Genomic DNA, 21,939 nt, shown 5'->3' on the forward strand with positions numbered 1-21,939 from the left:
GGGGGGGGGGCAAAGTCTCTTAAACAGTCCTCTGACTTATTGGACTGTCCTTGGTTTTGGGAGATTCCAAAATTCTTCTTGGACTCCCATTGCAATTTTATCTTAAATATCTGTTTATCTGTATTTTGTTGGGGCTGTTTCTTTTGATTTGTACTCAGACTGAATGTGGAGTTAACAGAATCCCTTGGAAAACAAGGGCTGACAAATCTTAATGATTCCTTATATCAGTTTACCCCTTTCCTCATATTTTTGATCACCTTTGCTGCAAAACAAAATCTCTATTAAAGGAGAAGTTAAAATCTCACTCAACATTATCTGGGAGGTTCTGAGAATGCAGCCATGCAAACCTCTTCAAAACAGTACCAGTGGCCACAGCCCCAGAAGAAGTATCAACTGAGACATGCACACAGTGTATAGAAAGAGTCATGACCTGAATAATAGAAGGAATTAAATTATTTAAAGCAGATTTTTCCTGACAAGAAGAAACTGCAGATAAAACATTCCTCATACTTTTACAATTAGCCAGAACAAACCTTGACATATGAACATGACAATTCAAAATTCCGAAAATTAAAGTTGTGGAAGCATACACTTTTTTTCCAATACATATCAATAATCTTCCCATCCTTATCAGAGAGACTAGGATTAAAATTAACTAAATGTTTAGCACTTGAAAGATCAAATAAAACTACAGTTATTGGAACAGATTTGGGAAGAGTGTAAAAAACTTAAAAGACTGTATTTAGAGAATGAAAACGGGAAGAGGCCAAGAAGAAATGTACACTGCAGGCTAGAGACTGCCCTCCCTCTCAGGGATTGATACTGGAGTATAGGCAAAGAGTAATTGAAAGACCTGCTCTGTTAGAGTTTTTAGCTGAATCTAGAACAGAAGCTGCTACTAAAAAGGGATAATTACTAGGGCATATAAAATATTGCACGATAACTATAGGAATTAATCAGAGTAGGTTAGAAAAGTTTGAGAAGGGAAATTGAATAAGCAATTCACAAGGGAACAATGGGAGGACATATGCAACAAAGTCTAGAGATTTAGAATTTTTGCTTGGTAAGTTGGAAGTGTTTGTATAGGTACTTTTATACGCTAAGCAGACTCCAAGGACTTTTTTCTCAGGTAGATGCCAACTGTGGAGGTGTAATGCAGAAGAAACAGGTAAATGGGAACATTTGTTTTGGGAGTGTAATGAGTTGGCAGACTTTAAAAAAACATCCCTAGAGCATTCTGTCAGAAATATTGGGTGAGCAAATGGGTGTAACTAAGGAAACTATTTTTGAGCTGGGATACAGGATCTGAACTGCCTAAACATAGTAAGGCCTTGTTAAGTTTAATTCTGGTGGCTGCCAAAAAGCAATTACTGGAAAATGAAAATCAAAGTGTACACCAACTGTATTTGTAGTACTGAATATTGTAACAGGGATAAAAGAACTGGAAGTTAGATCTTTAGAAAAGAGTAGGTGCGAATTACATAGAAAAATGGAAACTGCAGGAACAATACATGCATAATAATATTTTGTAGGAGGAGTCAGGTTTATGGGAGGGCAGGAATTGATAAATTTATGTAATGTTGGATTAATGATAATTACACAAATTAATATATCTGACGTATGTTTGCAACTGGTAATATGTTAATATGGTTTGTTTTCTTTTATATAAATGTATGTTTGCCCATGTCTTAAATGATAATTCAAGAAAGGTGTTAAAAAAATTTAGAGGCAGCCAGCTGACTGTTATGAAAACTGCAGGAAGTAACACACACATCCTCCAAAGCTGAGAGAACTGGAGGAATAGGTGCAGGTTCTGGAAATTCATTCTGGAACAGCTCATAGTATTTTCTGTGGGAATGAGAAACCTCAGTGTTCTTCCATTGAAAACACTACCACATTCTAGAAATAGCCTCAGAGAAAGGGACCCCACCCACCCACATGTACAAATGGAGAGTTAGAAACTGAACTCTCCTCTCAGTTGGAATCTTAAATCTGAGGAGAAAACCCTGAATCTGTTGCTACATCCTGTCTAGATTCAGAATCTTGAATCTGTTCAGGAAAGGAGGTATCCATCTTTCATTTACCAGAGACTAGTTTAGAAGGAGTACCAATAGCCTCAATTAAATGCTGAGTCAGATCAACTAAACTACTCCTAAGGAGAAATACAGAGAAGAAGATACATGCTTGGTTTTCTGTTTCTTTTTGGCAAAACAAAATGGGGCCAACCGTGTTACTAATGGCAACAGCTTACTCAGGGATGGGTACAACATTCTGACACAATAGGGGAAACCTTCCCTGTTCCCTCTCCCAGGACCCACAAGAGTGGCTCTCCCTTGCCCACTGAGAGGACCCTAACAGCCGTGGTCCATAATGGAGGTAGGTGCTAAACCAGAGGGATCCGAGGTAAAAGATGAGTGGTCTGAGGTACTATTAATAGCCACAGCACAGTCACTCACCTGTGGCTGAGGCAAATAGCTAGTCTGCTGGGGTGGTACATGTTATTTGCCTAACTTTTTCTTTTTTGTGGCTGGAAGGCTTGATCATGGGTATGACAGATTTTTCCATGGTCAAGCAGAAAATGGGGCCTTTTCCCTGGGAAAACTGGCACGAAAAAAAGAGCGCTCCCATTTAAAAGTACAGTACTGTCTTATAACAGTTCATTAAACCATAAATGCCTAGCTTTAAAATAACTTTCCAGAAGAAGAAAGTATTAATAATAAACAACAAATAAGTATCGTTAGTTTTTCCCCAAAGGGAACATTTTTACCCTGCAAAGGAACAGCAGAAGCTAATCATTGATCCTTGAAAGTCTCAGAGGAGAGTACTCTTCAGCAGCAGTAAAGCTCTGAAGGGCCTGGCACCCAAACTTGTTTTTTAGTCAGCTTTGCTCAAGCTGCCAGACAGACTGGGTATGTTGAAGGTGCCCTAAAGCTATGGAAGTTGGCCAGCTGTTATATTCTTGGCAGGATATAACCCATATAACTAAAGCTACTGCAGCAGGTATCAATATGAAGAACATCTTCTGCAATTGCTTCCTTTCGCTGAAATTCTGACACTGTTCTGATTCTGAAATACTGCCCAGGTTTATTTTGTTTTTGAGACTCTAACTGGAAGTATTCATTGTTTGCCAAACTCTGGACTTTATTTTGTTTTCTCAGCCAAATGATTAAATATTTTCTCATTATTTGAGTCAAATAGAACAGAAATTCTAAAGCTGAAGTTAACAATGAAGATTTTATAATAAGACGGAAGGGATATAAACATAGCCCAGTATGCCTTCTAATAACTGCCCCAGTAAATATAGCATAAATCAAATTAAAGGTACATCTAACAATATAATATATAAAATATCAGGTGCAAAAACAGCACAACACACAATCCTTCATTTCATACCTAGAAACAGGGAAAATAACATTTTTCATCTGTGGATGAATAGCAACAGATATAAAAATAAACTTTAATAGAGCAAGTTGTTTTAGAAAAAGTGCAGAAATATGTGGATTTTGCAATATATTTTAAATGGTGTATACTCCTTAATAGAAATGACTGAAAGTAATGCAGCAATGCTCTTATTACCCTTCTGAAGGAGCACACACTCACACACACACACACACACACACACACACACATATATTATATATATATATAAAATATATACACACATATACATATATATATATATATATACACACACACACACACACACACACACACACACACACACACACGTACATAATATATATATATATATATATATTATATATATATATATATATATATATATATATATATATACATATATATATATATATATATATATATATATATATATATAAATAAACCAGATCACACAAATGGTTCTTCATCTAAACAAAATCACTCATGACATTTTACATATTCTCAACATAATCTATCAAAACTAGAATAACTGAAACCATGAGCATTTAAGATGTGATTAAGCAGCACATCTTTATCTGGTGTGAAATAGCAGTACCCTAATCATAACATCCTTCTGTGAACCATGCTTACAGTGGACCTCTCAGGCCACAAGCATCTACCTTTAATAAATAAAGACAGAATTAAAATGCTTAATATCATCAAAATAAACAAAAACAGAAGGAATAAGGTAATGTGGCTTATGTTTGTCATTGTCAGAATGTTGATGAAAATCATTCTAATCTAAACAAAAGCAACCTAATCAACAACCACTGCCTTGTAAGTTGTTGTCTTTCGTCTTTTAGGGGTCGCCACAGCGGAACTCCGGTCCGTTAATGATTGGCAGTAGATTTTCACGAACGCCGAGGTGCCAGCTCGACGTTCAACCTTCAACGAAGGCATGCACATTAACGCATGTCTTTCGAACGCCCACCCAACTGCAGGGAGGACATGCAGATTCCACACAGAAGCCTTGTAAGTCTAACATGAAAACTGTGTGAGAACGGTGCCCTGATGCCCTGCAACAAGAACCACAGAAGAGGATCCTGTGAAGAGACAATACTGCACAACTTTACTTAAGAACTGTATCATTTTCTTTATACCCCCCAGCAGATGCAGATTTTATATATTTTTTTCTTCGGGTAGATAGCAATTGCAAGAGGTGTGATGGGAAAAATTGTGAATATGTTTTTTGGGAATGTAACGAGATGGCAGATTTTAAAAATTCCCTAAAGAGTACTTTGTCAGACATATTTGGTGAACAAATGGTTTTAACTTGTAACTAAGGAAATTATTATTTGAGCTGGGATACAGGATCTGAATTTCCCAGAAAAAAGTATGGCCTTACTACGTTTAATAGTCCTGGTTGCAAAAAAAAAAAAAATACTAGAAAAATCAAAATCTAAACCAATTGTAATTCAAGTACTGAATACTGAACAGATAGAAAAAAAATGGAGATGCGATCTTTAGAAAATTAAAGAAGTAGATTACAAAGAAATAAATGGAATTTTGGGAGAGGTAAATGCAGAAGAATGCATAGGGGAAGAATGAGGTATTAAACTGGATCGGATGATAATTTTTTTTTTAAAAAGAAAACATGTATAGCATGACAATAATGAAATGTGTTACTATGGTTTGTTTTCTTTTTATATTAATGTATGTGTACCGAGACCACTGTTTAAAAAATGTAAATATTTAATAAAAAAACTGTGCTAGTCTGCTGCTTAATTAAAGTAAATCCTTTTTGGGAAGAAGTCAAATACTGGGGAGCAACACTGAAAATCTGTAACAATTCACCTGCACTGATCCAAACAAATACGTAGTACACCAGCAGTAGAGTTAGCAGACTAAGTCATATCCACAGTTTCCTATCGCAACTCCCAAGTCCCGATTCTGTGGGTCCTCAACTGTACAAATGTACACTGCAATTTCAGCTAGAATAACATTTAGTGAAACTTTCTTTAACACCTTTCAAGTGTCACCTGCATCAACTAACATGGAGGCTGTGCCCCCACACCCAAGCTATTTGTACACACTAACTCAGAGTAGTACACACTATCTCAGAGTAGCGGGAATACTGTGAAGATTTAGTTATAAATTCAACATTTTTAGCTTTTCACTATGAAAAAAGTACAGAAAAGACAGTGCCAGCAGAGAGACATATCTCCATTTTTACCTTGAGAATCTCTTACCATGTCATTACTTAAGACATCAGATGACCCAGACAGACCATGAAAGAAACAACATTTCTGTGGGCTTTTCAGCACTGTTGACTATTTGTTTCTCACCTTACTTGGAAATACTGAGGTTAGAGATGAAACACATGTTTACCTGTAAATGGGAAGAAGAAGACACCTTCATGGCCATAAGAAGGAAATCCCGTAGGTATTCCAAGCTGTAGAGTTCAGATGTTTTCTGATCCAGTTTCCTCCACTGCTGTCCCAGTCCACTATTGGCAAAACATTCAGCAAACCTCCTTGCTCTATCTTTGTCATTTTCAGCTGTTTTAAGACAGTAGAAAGATGCTTTAAAGAAAAGTTTTATTAAACTGCACTATCACATCACTTAAACATATTTCCACAGCACTGAATACAAATTACTGTATTATACAAATTATTCAAGCTAAAGTTATGATTTTCAAAGAAAAAGATTACTTCCAAAAGCCTAGGGTTTGTTTACTTATTTGCCTTTGTTGACTGGGTTATGCCATCTGAGACAAAAAATGCTAATTTTTAGTGATACTACAGGTCAAATAAACACTAAGAATTATTAGTAAATACAATAAGACAAATGTTATAGACATGTCATTGAATATATTTTTCAATGTTTTACAATCACAGTTTTTAGAAGGCCAATAACTATCAAACTATTTTAAACAACAATAGGCTGAAGAAATGAAATGAGTACATTACAATGTTTATTTATTTTTATTTATTTATTTGTTTACCAGAGAAGTGTACCACTTTCAATGGACCATTTGCAGGCACAGCCCTGGTGAACAGGATAACTTAAGAAATAAACAAAACATGGATGTGCTAAAAACATATTTACAGATGCGAGAATATGCTACATTTAGTTCAAAAAGCAGTTTACAATGTCAAAACACGGATGGAAAATGAAATTATGCTTAGCAGAGCTTTGGATACGATATAGCCATAATGAATGAGATGCTGCAGGGATAGCAGCATATAATTAAATATAGAGGTATGAAGACATCAGAAGAGGCAAGACAGAACAGATGCAGGAAAGGATACCATAGGGAGAAGATAGAGAATTTGTGAGAGAGGCATGCGGAGGAGAGAGGAGTAGAAAAGAGCAGACGTGTGAGAGACACAAAGAGAAGAGGGAGGTAGGACAAACGGCAGGCAGTGACTGAGGGTTGACAAGATGAGATAAAGAAGGATGGAACAGGGATAAAGTAGTGTGACAGAGCTGCAGGGTTCATGTTACTGTGTTAAATCAAAGGGGAAGTAAAACTAAGGACAACTGTTGTAGTAAGTAGGTTAACTTAATATGCAAGAATTTGAGATTTTACAACACTGCCTGATATTAACTATCTACAATGAAACTGCATCTTAAAAACGAGACATTTTTTCTATGTTTTATTCCATATGTTAACTCCACATCTACCTGCTCAAAGGTAATTGCAGCATTAGGTGAACTAACAGTCAATCACCAGTACAATTCTCTCTGTTTTGTCAATAATACACCCAGTCAGAAAAAAAAAATGACCTTGAAGTGTATCAACTTCATTATTAAGGGTTACTTATTTAGGTGCATAAGCACAACCGACTCTATATTAAACAAGTTAACAAACAAAAAAAAAGAAAGACACCTATTGAGCATCTAAACAATTCTTCAAATACAGTAAAAAAAATTAAAATAAATTGTGATAACTAAAAGCAAAGTCTCTTAGTAGGTTTAAAGAGAGTTTCCTGAAGAGATGACGTTAACAGACCATTGTAAGAAGGTCTCGGTACTGCACATTCATATCAGTGAGGTTAATGTACTCCACATGACCAGAACCTGGAAGGTAAGACTGTGTACTATTGTAGATCTCTATGTAGTTTCTGGGAAAACTTCTCAGACCCTTAACTGACAGTATCAGAGGCCTCAGCAGAAAACAGGGCATGAGGAGCTCTTTGAAACAGGATCAAGGCTGGGTATGGCTTGGAAGGTTAACATACAAAACTTAAAGACATACTTAGCAAAAACTGGTAAACAGCGCTGAGCCCACAGGTCCAAAGTAATACATGTGAAGCATGGAAGCATTAGCCAAAAGTTTGGTCACAGAATTCTGCAGCTGCTGCAGTTGAACCAAGTCCTACTCTCTAAGCCCAAGGTAAAGGATATTACAGCAGGCAAGACAAGAGGCCACTAGGTCATGAATCATTTAGTTCTGTCTGATGACAGAATCAAGTGCCTGACCAAAGCAATATTCTTGAAATGCAAATAATGTGCCCTGGCAACAGCTGACACCTAAGCTTTTACTGTCATCCTGTTTCTGAAAAGCATGAATAGACTATGTATATAACAGACAAATACCAATGTACTCTCCTTGTAAAACAACAACGTCAGAAAAGAAAGAAAGTCTGATGGCTGGAGAATGGGTTGGAGTGGTATCAGTTGCCTTTGCTCAGCTTAATTTCCAGTGACTATGCATCATCAGCTGAAGTGTGGAGTCCAAGAACTCATCCAGGTAATGTAAAATCAGGCATGGTCACCAAGGAAATGAAGATGTGCAGACAGGTTTCATCAGCATACTATGGATACTGAATACCTCTACGTTACTAGCAATCACAGACCTATGTATCTTCATAGTTCTGCTGCTGTTCAACTGATTCCCATGAAATATGGAGGCTGATATATATTTAATGTATTATTATTACTGTACATTGTTTGCTTATTTTTATTACAGTTTGGTCACTAGAGTAAGTTATGAGGTACAGTGCCTCATAAAAAAGGAGACCAAGAAAGAAAAGCTCCGCAATATTTGAACTATGAAAAAGCATCATCATAAAATATAACAACAAAAATATAAGTTATTTGAAATAAAGTCTATCTAGCACTGCTAGTGTAACTACTACATTGTCTTTGTGTAAGATGTACTTGTATTTGAAAGACTACTGTACTACTTACACAAACACTATATGTCTACATCATATTTAGTTGCTTTCTCTATTATTTCTATTGTTTTATGAAGCTGTCAATCGTGTGCTTTAGAAAAGCCTGTGTGTTTGCACCATTTGGAACTAGCATGTCTATATGGTTAATAAAAAATAAATAAAAAAGTAACTGACGTTCAAAGTACAATATAAAATTTAAAAAAAAGCGAAGAAATAGTCAGAAAAAAAAACTATTTACTAGAGTTTTTTTTTTTTTTAATGTTATGTCTACTTGGTTAAATAAACCAGAACATACATACACATACACTCTCACTTTTTTAACATTATTATCTCAGAAGCCAATCAGAAGCCAGTTGAGTGGGGTGGGCTGGATTGGCGGATGAATCCCAATAATCTTAAAGACCATTGTTATCCTTGACTATAATTAAAAATTAGTCTGATAAGAAGCCTCATGCATGCTGATTTACAAGCAACTGCCTCAGGGGATTTGAAGACTTGCACATTGTTTTACAGCATGTGTCATGTAGAAGGCAAGCCTCTTAGTTTTTCTCAGATGCCTCTAATTTAGGCTAAAACATATGTTTCAGCCCTCCCCAAATATCAGACGTGAGGCAGAACAGCATTGATTATACTATGTAAAGACTGCCAAATATTGTAATTAAAGACTTCTTATTCATAGGATAATAGGAGATTACTAGGCTATCGACCGAGAGGTCATTTTAAGCCTGGCCGTTTCAACCCAATGTGATACCGTATAAGTACTAATCAATACCCAATATTGCATTTAGTGATGACTGCCCATGTCCAGGAGGGTTGTGGGCACTATCCCTGGTAAGAATTTATGGTGGCCCATCCACTCATCCAGGCTCCTCTTGAACAGTGTCATAGAGATGCTCAGTTTCACATGAATTGATAGCCTGTTCCAAAGATGTGGCAGTCACTGGGAGATAAATCTGTCCCTCCAGCATGTCTTATTTAAGTCATAGGCCATACTAAAGTCCCTGGAACAGGTAGGCCTAGACCCATTTGATTAAGGATATGCATTAAAATTCATTAGGTTTGGGTCTTGGGTTGCTCTGCAGGCCAGGCATAAGTCTCCCCTAAGAAGTCTATATGATATGGAGTATAGTGACAGGGATTTTAATCGGTCCATGTAAGGCACACACTGGAGACCCTTGATCTTCTTTCTTACAAACCACTGAGGTCTCTCTAATTGCTGTAGGTGCTTAGTATAGTATATACTGAATGGAGCATTATACTCAATTATGGGCCATATAAGTGCCAAGTTTTTTGCTTTTGAGGCAATGCTTTTACTAATCAAGTGAGGTACGTGGAAAGCTTTCCTTACAACAGCAGACAAGTGGGGGTCGAAGTTAAGGTTGCGGTCAGCCTCTGATCTCAGGTCCCTTACCACATCATGGGTACTTAGGGTATTGTTATTGATTTGATAGTGTAAAGGGACACCGTTTGTGCAGAAGGGAATGATGATGCATTTCCTTGCATTCAGTTTGAGACTAATGACTAGTGACTAATACACCTGTCGTTGGTCTGTGTGAGACCCTCCTGAATATAATGACATCATTTGGGGATTCAATTATTGCACCTAGTTTGCAGTCATCTGCAAACTTGGTCAGCCACAACCCTTTAGTTTTGACATGAAAGTCTGACAAGTATATACCAAACAACAGGGGGCCCAGCACTGACCCCTGTGGCACCCCACTGGTAACAGATTTCTGGTTGATGTGGAGTTACCCACTTTGATACTGCGTGTCCACTTTGTGAGCCAGTTGGCAACCCATCTTACAAGGAAGGGGTTTACATTCCATTTACTATGCTTATCGGTAATGCCTGTATGTGTGATTGTGTTGAAAGCCTTTGCCAAGTCGAGGTATGCTGTATGCACAGATTTTCCATCATCAATGGTCTTGGTCACACTTTCAAAGAAATCCAGCAGATTTAACAGGCAGGATCTGCCCTTCACAAAGCAGAATTGGGTAGGATCCAGGGTTTGGAGGTCACCTATGTCTTTATTTATAAGGTCCATATTGATATGTTCCATGGCCTTAGAGATAAGGCTGGTCAAGCTTATGGGTCTGTAATTCCCTGGGTCTGTTGCTAGGCCACCTTTGTGGAGGGGAATAACTGTAGCTGTTCTCCATTCTGCAGGAACAAAGCCTGTGTTTAGGCTATGACTGAAAAGGGTACTTAGTGGTGATGTTAGTTCATGTTTTAGCCTGTGTAGAAGACAGCCTGGGATACAGTCTGGTCCCATAGAGGCCATGTTCTTTGCCTTTGTCAGGGCTTTGAGGACCTCCTCTTCAGATATGTAAGGTGGGGAGGGTTTGTTGTAAGATGGGAGGTGATAAGGGAGTGAAAGTTTCACCAAACTAGGTTTGCTATCTCTGTGCGGTCAGTGTATGTGATACCATTGGCCACCAGTTCTGTACATGCTTGTGTCCTACCCTTTAGGTTACGTACATAGCTGTAAAAGGCCTTATGGTTATCCCTGGCAGTACTTGTTAGGTTTCTCTCAAAGGAGCTCTTGGAGGATTTGACAAGTTGTCTTACTTGCTTGTTGAGGCTGAGGAGGGTGCTTTTCCATTGTTGGGTCCTTGTCTTTGTTTTCTTGGACAGCAGCCTTTTGCATTTATTATACAGTTTGTTGATGCTGGAAGTCCACCATGGCAGCTTGATTTTACTTAGAGCTCTGGCTTTGATCCTATGTGGTACAACTGAGTTTATACACTTAGGCAAGTGATTGTACAGGGCTTTAGTATAAGTTTTGGCATAGTTACCATTTTTAGCTTGGGGTGGGGTTTGGAATGCATTTATACCTTCACCTAGGAATGTATGGTTTGCCTTGATGAAGTTTGTTAGTCTGATTTCACCCTTTGTGAGTTCTGGTGTTAGTGTCAGTTCGAAGATGACTGATTTGTGGTCAGTTTTAACTAATGAGGATCCGACAGTTGGCAGTAGTGCACCTATTTGACATGTTGGTGAGGACCAGATCTAGAATGTTTGTTCCTCTTATTGGGGTATGGACAATTTGCTCCAGGGCATGTGAATTCACAAGTCAAGGATCTTTTGTGCTAGTGAGTTTGGGCTACAGTAGTTTTCCCAGTTAATGGTGGGATAATTGAAATCCCCCATAACCAATGTGTTCAGTAAAATTTGGATTGTCTTCAGTTTGATTAAGTAGGCTTCATGGGTGTTCATGACCCATGTAGGGGGATCTACAACTGGTTAGGTCGTGAATGGAGGTCTTACCCACCGTAACCTGGACCTGGACTAACTCCAAGGAGTTGTCCAGTCTAACTATACGTGAGGCGAATTTATCTCTAATATAAACTGAAACACCACCTCCTTTGGTTTTCACACGTTCATTTTGCAGTCTAAAGGTGTGGAAGGCATTGTAGCCTTACAGGACCATGGTACTCTCTGCAGCCGTAAACCAGGTTTCTGTGACTACACAGACATCTACATCTTCTAGTGATAGAAGTGCTTCCAGTTAGTGCAGTTTTTGGTTTAAGCTCCTAGCATTTAGCAGCATGACCCTTATTTTCTTCTGATTGGTTAATTTCACAACGGTAATGTTGTTTTCAAGACCTTGCCTAAAAAAGGTACATCAGTGCAAACCTTGTTATTCCATTAATGATCAAAGTGAAAGCTTCCAACACTCAGAAAGTGTCCCTGATTTATGCCCTATTTATTTTGGGTTTGTCTCTAATCTTTGAGGTAAAAGGTTGGTAGCTATGATAATACTGCTTAAAAACTGCCTAACAAAACTTTGCTATTAAGCAAACCTCAAAACTACTGACAAAATTAAAAATAATCTACTTGTACATCTACATATAAAACTGCATGCACAACACATGACAAAAGCAGGCATGGATGAATGCCAAAGCCAATTTATCATCCAGAGCCTTTACAGTCAAGATCAGTGGGGGTGGGGTGTAATACCACTGTAAGCCAAGGAAATAGCTGTAGTATGACAGAAATACTTGCAGTATGACATCATCTTCCCTCTTTGGTGCCTTCTCATCCATCCTAAGAAATACAGATGAGTCATGAAAGGGCTATGCAGAAGCATACAGCAGAGAGAGAAACACCAATAAGATTGCTAGCTTGGTTGGTGTGGTTCTGGGCACAAAAAAAGAAAAAGAATGCATGCATACTAAAGACAACCAATCCTTTTAGGTTTGTGTCACTGCACTCCAGAGATGCAAGTAACTGACATTCAACTTTGACTATGGACCTAATGGTCACTATGCCATACATCTTGACTGTATATATTTTTGCTTCATATTTTTGGTCTGTTCCATATAAAATTTATAGTTTTCTGGAAAATGACTGAGGATTGTAGTCACTAAATAATGAGATGCTTTTAAGTTTCAGACTTGATATCCTTCAGAAAAATGCAGCTAACTCAAACCCCCTTATTTTAGCAACTTTCTAAGTTTGTGTAATATTTAAAATCTGTCCATTTTTGGGGCCTTTGTCCCCCCCCATTATTTTAGGCTTTGTCCAGATTTCTTGTGCTACGACGTTGAGAGGTATGACACTATCCCAGTCTCATATAAAACCATTATCCTTACTTTGAACTTATAAAGCTGCTCAGTCCTTAGTAGGGCATTTTGATGCAACAAGCTGTTGCCTTCACCTTCTAGCTAAGCAAACAAACACCTTGTTGCAAACAGCCACTCTCTCCCCAATCTCATATCTTAGAAACACCCTTCTCTAATCAAGTCTTGACAGTACTAGGTTATGCCTTGCTGCTTTAAGGTATAACAGATAATTCTCATTAAATCACAACAGATAATTCTCATTAAATCACAATTTAATGGCAATCTGAATGCTACGTAAACAGCACAGATATACAAAATTCTCTAGGGACAACTTTGCGGAGGAGAACAGAACAAAGCAACAGATGGCCAGTATTCCTATCCAAGGGGAAGCGTGACTGTGCAGTCTTTGATGCAGAAGAGAAGTCTCACAGGTCATCCACTTAGATTACAAATAGGCAGAAGCAATGATTTCTCTGACATCAATGCACTCACCACTTCCTAAAGTACAGGCTTTGACTGATAGACATTAGAATGATGCCTCCCGGCTCCACAAACATAACTCTCTGAGAGATCCCCCATTCCATGCATGCACCTGTACAGACACATGACCTAACATGAAAAACTCCAGTGTTTCCTCATTAAGAAAATCAAAAGCCAAAGTTCCATGACCTATGCAGAATGCTTTAAAGCTCTCACTCTCTTTCTCTTCTCCATTTCATATAGACTCGTGTAGTGCTGACCTATGCCTGGCCTAAAGACGTCAAATGACCCCACCCTAAGCAAAAACTTACATGTTGACAAAACTGTTAGCACCACTAAAACCTGTACAAGAGACCTAAACCTCCATCACAAAATAAAAAGAACCTGTTGGTGGGCTACATATCTCTCCTAAAGAATTAATCTCCTTTGGAACAGACCTCCTCTTCAAATATAACCTAGATGAGTGGAAGGCAATGGTAGATACACCTTAAGGTCTGGCCCCACAATCCCTTATGGAAAGGGTTAGCAAGTAGTGGCAGCGTAAAGAACTCCTACACTAGGACTGATGTTTGGTGAAGGCAAGGACAGTAGGATCCCAGAATTATGGAATTATAGTGCGGCATGGAGTAGCCAGGGTCAGTACAGTAGTATGAGGGGAACTGAGGCCATATGGTGCACATAAAGGGAATATTACGACCCAAATTTGCAGGAGGCAGGGTTATTACATATTTTCAAAAACTCATCAGCAACGATGTCTCTCACTGCATGAAAAGTTAGATGTTGTTATTATTTGGATCGTTGAAGCAGCCTTCAGGGGATGGGGTATAAGCCTCCCAGCAGAGAGGAAAAAATGCCACTATTAATACCCCTTTGGAAGCAGTGCTGCAGTGGTACCACAGTGTAACAGAGCTTTTGAAATGTGGTGCACCCAAGAGTGCCCTTATTAGACGCAGATTACTGTTTCCAAAGAGCAAACTCAGAACCAAACTCACACTACTCCGCTGTAGAATGAACTCTTTTCCTTTAGGATTCCATAGCCATCCTGATGAAGTTTTAGAAGAAAAGCGTAGCCTAAACTCCCTCTTTATTATTAGATGATAGCTGTAACACATATTATCCTTTGGGGTAATTTGCATATTTACCATAGTGCATACGTCACAACTGTTTTTACATGCCACTTTCTAGCTTTACAAACATTTTTATGTTTCTTGGCTTTTTTTCCAGTTTGTTATTCGGTGTGTACTTTGCACTCACTGTTTTAGCTCGTCAATTGGGATTTTCTATAGTCACCCTATTGCTTATAGTAATCAGTTAGGTAGTCAACCATGTATTCAGAATAGTCAGACATTCCTCCTTAGCTGTACTCAAGATATCTCTGAAGACAGTAATTTGTATATCTGGAACTGCACTTTCATGGTTCAAATAAGTGTGATGGACTTCCTATGAGATTATGACTGCGTCTTTCTTGTCTTTGTCTTTGTGTGTTCAATTCATTTTTTAGGCAGAATCTGTGTTTTCTGATCAAGGGTTGGTGGGCACTTCTGAGAGTTCGTTCTACAGCTGAGTAGTGTGAGTTTGGTTCTGAGTTTGCTGTTTGGAAACAGTAATTTGCGTCTAATAAGCACACTCTCGGGTGAACCACATTTCAAAAGCTCTCTTACACTGCGGTACCTCCACAGCACTGCTTCCAAAGGGGTATTACTAGTGGCATGTTGTTATTATTTGGAAAGGCCTTCTTATCCCAGAGGATATGGGCTGCTGGGTCACACAGAACAGTGAAACAAATGTTCAGCCGAAAGCCAGGTGGGACAGGTGGTAATACAGATGAGGCAAAAAAAACTTAAAACCTGTGTAAAAATAAGACCATACTGTGTAAAGTATTATAAAATAAATAAATTTAATATACTTCATCACTTTGTACACATTTTCATCTCTACAGAGAGACTTCATCAGACAAAAGTGACTGCTTGATTTGCTTTTGAACTTATTTTTGTATGTCTTTCAGCATTTTAGACTTTTTGATTTATTTTTGGGAGCATTTTTTGTTTTGTTAACTTAAAACTTGTATTATCATCTTCCAATAATTGTACCATCCATCTATCCAGCTATCCATCAACAACCCCTTTTTCACATTTTTCCACATGGGGCCGGGGTGTCACTTCAACAGTGACAATCATCTAGAGCTAAGGTTCACACCGCCAGATGGCTTACTCTGCCATGGTTGTTATTCTATACCACACCCAAACACTCACATCTACAGCCAATTTAGAGTGTCTAATCCACTTTCTGCATGCCTTTAGAATACTGGAGGAAACTGAAGCACTCGGAGGAAACACACACAAACATGGGGAGGACATGCAGACTATGCACAGAAGGGACCCGAGCTGAGAATCGAAACACAGAACCTCTTGCTGTGAAGTGACAATGCTATCTGCTGTATCACTGAGACACAATTGTACATTGTATTAAAATAATTGCACTGCTATATCTTCCCTCGTCTATTTATATTTGTATGTCTTTGTTGCATGGTTTGGGTGGTGGCTGAAAAGAGTTTTGACCCAGTCCACCTAACCAGTTACCAAACTAATAAATAAACATATTAAAAATTAAATAAAACACATTTCGTAAACATAAAAATTTAATGAATGTATATTTATAATGTCAGATCATACGGGCTCAAACAGAGGAAAAATCCCTCTCTAGCTTAAACATACAAATTAGAGATCTTGTCAAGTCCTCCAAAGCTAATTATGAAGCAAAAATAGCCTCCCTAGCTAAGAATAATCACAAGGCATTCTTTAACTATGTCTACTGAACTTGTTGTGGATGGCACCGCCCATACTCAACCGGAGGTAATAGCTAACCTGCTAGCTGGCAGATTTGGAGCAGACTTCACCACCCATTCCCTCCAGTCATCCTCAATAAATACCTGCCAACATTCCTCAGCCTATTATCTCAAGACAGCAGGTCATCTCACTGGTCTCCAAGGCCAAAAACATGTCATCAATGGACCAGACAACATCCAAGGTTGCCTTTTAAACAACTTAAAATATGACCTACTTGGATCCCTGTTTAACCATAGCCTGTGAACTGGCAATGTTCTGGTGGAATGGAGGACAGGAACAGTAATCCCTCTGCACAAAGAGGGGAGCATCAACCAACCCTGGGAATTATAGGCCTATAAGCCTGACTAGCCTTGTCTGCAAGGTCATGGAAAGAATCATTATGAACTTTATTAACAAGAACATAGGTAATCTCCAAACTCTAGACCTAACCCAGTTCAGATTTGTAAAAGGTAGATTATGCCTGTTAAACATGGTTGACTGCTTTGAGAAAGTCACCAAAGCCCTGGTAGAGGGAAAGAGTGTATATCGCCTATCTTGACCTAGCCAAGACATCTGACACAATCCTTCAAGCAGGTATTATACAGAAACTTTCCCAACTGGGCATTAACCCTAGATTATCAGATGGGTAGCCAATTGGCTCACCGACAGGCCAAATACTGCAAAAGTGGATGACTTCATCTCTAGCAAAAGACCAGTGGCGTACCACAGGGTTCTGTGCTTGGCCCCTTACTATTCAGATTTTATTTCTTTGAAGTCCAGGCAAACATGGATGGCCTGAGGCTGACCAATTTCGCTGACGACTGCAAATTGGGAGCAATCGCTGAGTCCCCCAGTGATGTTAACATTAAGCAGATAGGGTTAACACAGACAAATGATTGGTGCCAAAGCTATGGATTAAAGCTAAATGCAAAAATACGCATTATTATTCCCTTTGGGAGAGCTGACATCCCTGGTAATTACATTAAAGACAACATCCCCTAAGTGTAGAACCAGTGGTGCATGATCTGGGTACTCAGGTTGGTAGCAGCTGAACTTTGACCACCACATATCCACATCAGTAAGGAAATCCTTCTATGAGGCACATCTTATAAGTAAAGGCATCTTATCTAGATCAAAGGATGTTATAATTCCATTATACTCGGCCCTCATCAGACCAGTAATTGAGTTCAATGTTCCCTTTTGCATGTACCTCACCAGACACCTGCAACAACTTGAGAGACCATATACTGAAAGCCTTGTCACTGTATTCTGTCTCCTACATGTTGCTAAGGGCTGATGTGTGCCTGGCTTGCAGGGCAGTCTCTGACCAAGCCCTCATAGAAATGCTACACATTCGTAAATCAAATTGCATGAGGGTCACTCGCTCGCTCCAGGGATCTTAACCTAGCCTCTGACATGAACAGGTCATGCTGGAGAGATAGACATATCTCTCAGAGACTGCCACTTCTCTGGAACAAGCTTCCAATTCACATGAAACAGAGCCCCTCCCTGACCTTCTTCAAATAAAGCCTAGATCAATGGATGTGTCACAACAAATTCATTCCTGGGATGGCGCCCATGTCCCTCCTGGACAAAGTCATTATTAACTACCATAGACCCTTATCTCTGCAAACTTCACTCACCTAACTACTGACAATTAGGGCAACTCAGGATAAATATGGCTAAGCTTTTAAGGGCTCTAGGGCCATTAGCCTAGTAAACTTCTATGAACCTATACAAAGAGACTGCTGAAAATACTGGACAAAAATATTGAAAACCACCAAAATGATAAGGATGCATTTAACTTCTCAAATATAACTTTGCAGTGTGTGCAATCTTGCATTATTTTTCAGTATTTAACCTTAAACTGCTAATATATACAATCACCTCACTGGTTTTCATGACAGTTCATAAACTTAAAGACTGCTATTTCTCAAAGTACAGTAACATTTGTCTTTTGTCGCCAAATCCAACACTTTTTACCACCACTGCTGCAGCATACTGTTGTTGTAATGAAACAGTCAGCACATGTGTACACATTTTTTAAATAACTGGCAGAATCTAATGTTGTACCACAACCAACCTTCCAAAAACTGAGCTTCATCCCACAAACCATCGATGTACTGCTTCAAAAGCCAACTGAACGGGGCAGAACAAAAACTCTTCTCATCTCCAAGCTTTAGGTTATGCTTAACTTCAATTTCTGGCATTTCTTTGCTGTCAATAAAAAGAGAGACAGATACAGCATATGGCTTAATAAGTAAGTAAAAGTACAAAATTATCTGAATCAGTCATATAGATATAGCACTACTTGCCACCCTGGTGTAAGGGGTGCAGCATAGTTACAGCAGACATCTGAAAATAATGAAAAAACATTAAAAAATTCTTTCATGGAAGATTAAAAATATGTTTATGACATTCCAGTGCAATTAGCTGGGGGCTGCTGACCTGATAATATCCCAGGATTTCTTCTGAATGGCGTGAAACATGACCTAGCTAGTCCACTGACTACATTATTCAAACTCAGCCTCCAAGCAGGCTTTGTGGGAAGCAAATGGAGAACTGCTACAGTTGGGACACAAGGTGGGATTGTCCACTGACCTAGGGATCTACAGACCCATAAGTCTGATGAACCTTTTATGTAAAGTCATGAAAATATTAATCATAGAATTAATAAAAATGACACAGGGAATCTTCAAACAGTGGACCAAACCCAGTTTCGTTTCACCAAAGCTATGTCCTGCTTACCCAACTTGGCTGACTTCTTTGAGAGGGTGACTAAAGCAATGGAAGAAGGGAACACTATACACACACTGCCTAACTTGACATAGCTAAAGCATTCAACACAATATTCCACTCAGACATAGTGGAAATGTTCAACAATATAGTAATAGATCCATATGTCTACTGGATCACAAACTGGCTCATAGACAGGACATAAGACGTTAGGATAGGGGATGCCACCTTCACAAAAGATCATTCACTAGCAGAGTTCTGTAGGGGATGGGGTTGGGGTTGGGGCCACCCCCTCGTGGCATCTATTTCTCAGAAGTCAAAGCCAACATAAATAGCCTCTGGCTGACCAAGTTTGTGGATGAATGCAAATGTGGCTTAGTCATAGAATCCCTAAAAGACTAAATATCTTCCAAGAAAACTTGCCTCAAAAAATAACCTGTCCCAGAGCCATGGCCAAAAGCTAAATGCCAAAAAATAAATAATAGCATTCTTTGGAAAGCAGGCCAACCTCAGGGGCCAAAAAACTGACAATACACTGCTAGAACATACATGGGCAAGGACCTAACAGTTGACCATTATATGTCCGCAACTGTAAGGAAATCTTTCTATATGCACAACCAATAAGTAAAGGTATGGCATCCAAATCAAGAGATGTCATTGTTCCACTGTACTCTGCTCTCATTAGACCCAAAAATAAATATTATACCCCTTCAGTATATATCTTGTTAGACACAGGCAGCAACTGAAAAGCTTGCAGAGGTTCCTCACAAAGAAAATACATGATCTAAACCATATGAACAATGCATGTCACCTCAAAAACCTGTCACTTTATTCAGTCTGTTACAGATTGTTGAGTGGCAACCTGTGTCAGGCTTTTAAGGCATTTTTTGATCCAGTACTGATAGATCTCCTACACATCAGAAGGATGAATGGTACCAGAAATACCCAGTTGACAGGCCTGAATTTCTTCCCCAAAATTTGGTGGGACATGTATGGCTCTCAAAGAATATCCCTGCTTTGGAAAAGGTTTCCCATTCACGCAAAAGAAAAACTCATCAATGACCCTATTCAAAAACAACCTTAACCAATGGATGGGAAAGAGAAAATTTATCTCAGGACTGGTTCCTATGCTCCTGATCGACAGAGACAGTCCATAAATGTGTGTTGTAGCGCCCACTTTTAAATATTCATGGGTATATATATCCAGCACTTACCTAGGCAATTAGGATCAAGTAATAGGAAATAACAACTAAACAACTTGGGTAAATATTTTGGGATGACTCAAATTGGTTATTATAGCTAGGCTTAAAAGGCCCACCAGAGCCATTAGCCTAGTACTCACTTATGAACTATAAATGTTACAAACATATGACTGCTGGTTACAATGTATGGCAAGGAGGCTTAAGAGATAAGTAAGGTGGTCATGACATACATTAAATGGTGGTGGTGGTGGGGGGACTGCAGATAAGGCAATTTTCTTTTTCTCAAAATGAAGGTATGGTATCCTATATGTTCCAACAGTGCCACGTGGGCTACAGGAAAACGAAGTACACGTGGCTTGATAACAGCTGCACATGCCCCTGCTAACAGTGAGAAAACATGAACTGATGCATATGACAATGATGTAAATAAAAATCAATGACAAATAATACAAATAATGGTCCTAGCACATATGATCACAGATAATGTTAACTTCACAAGTCAATTGCATTAATGTTCTAATGCTGACAGTGTACTATAGTATAAGGGGGGGTTGTGCATTCATGTTGTGTCAGGCTTTTCTTGATGGCACATTAAACCAAAGTCCTATGTGCCGGAAATGTTAGTAATTCAGATGGGTGTAGAAGATCCCCTTTAATAGTACGGCATTTCTTAAGAAACAAGCAGTACCAAGAGGGAAAAAAAGAACACTATCTCTTGTTACCAGGGATAACAAAGCATGATGTAAACTTCCCCAAAGGACCCACAACTATTTATTTATTTACTTACATTTGTTTACCGGGAAATTCCGACTGGACACAGGTCCTTTTCAGCGGATTCCCAGGGAGAAAAGCTCCACATCATGCACATAATAAATAGAGATACAAAGTTGCAGCAACAGTAAACAACATTACAGGTTGTTGGCTTTAATACAATAACAAGATATTGATTATCAACAGTATATACAGTAAATGTTGCAAGTTAAGATAGTTTCTTGTCGTTTATAATATTAGTAACAAAGTCATCAGACAAGATTTTAAAGTATGTAAAGACAACTAGCTAATTCTGACTGTGGTTAGTAGTGGAGGTAGTATAGTTGGGTTAAGAGTCTAGGTGGGGGGTTAAGGGTGGGGGGTTATCTAAATCAATAAAATACTGTAAGTTCTGTTTTATATCTTTTAACAAATAATTTGAATAAATTCCATGCACATACCTAGACAGTCTGTAACAAAATCAGTGTCACAGTAATGAATGTGAGATTTAAATTAGGAGTATCACACATTGCTCAAGATATCCAATAACACATCAACATACTTCCTCAAGTGTTAGTAAGAGAGATACTCAATTATTTCATAACTGCATAGAAAATAAACATTTATTCCTACCATACGAATTCAGCAAGTACACTACAAATCTGGATACTGTAAATGTATTTGCATGTGTATGCATGTGGGGGGTGGTCTTTTCAGTGACGGTTGAATATGTTAAAGGTCCAGTACACAAGAACTTTTTTTAGTTGTTAGAAAAAGGTGGGACAGAAGCAAGTTTAAGGTGATTTAATGTTGTGATCTC

At 38.5% G+C, this 21,939-nt stretch overlaps 1 protein-coding gene across 1 annotated transcript in view; it reads right to left on the bottom strand.

The window, feature by feature from the left end:
- Window positions 1-21,939, bottom strand: part of LOC122812984 (E3 ubiquitin-protein ligase rnf213-alpha-like) — a 1,982,151-nt gene that overhangs the window by 904,084 nt on the left and 1,056,128 nt on the right. Inside the window, 2 exon segments of the mRNA XM_044085079.1 lie at window positions 5,767-5,936; window positions 18,515-18,648. Coding sequence (XP_043941014.1) covers window positions 5,767-5,936; window positions 18,515-18,648 — 304 coding nt within the window.

Source organism: Protopterus annectens, chromosome 10.part0 (genome assembly GCF_019279795.1).
Source record: "Protopterus annectens isolate FY-2018-M chromosome 10.part0, PAN1.0, whole genome shotgun sequence".
NCBI classification, from domain to species: domain Eukaryota; kingdom Metazoa; phylum Chordata; order Ceratodontiformes; family Protopteridae; genus Protopterus; species Protopterus annectens.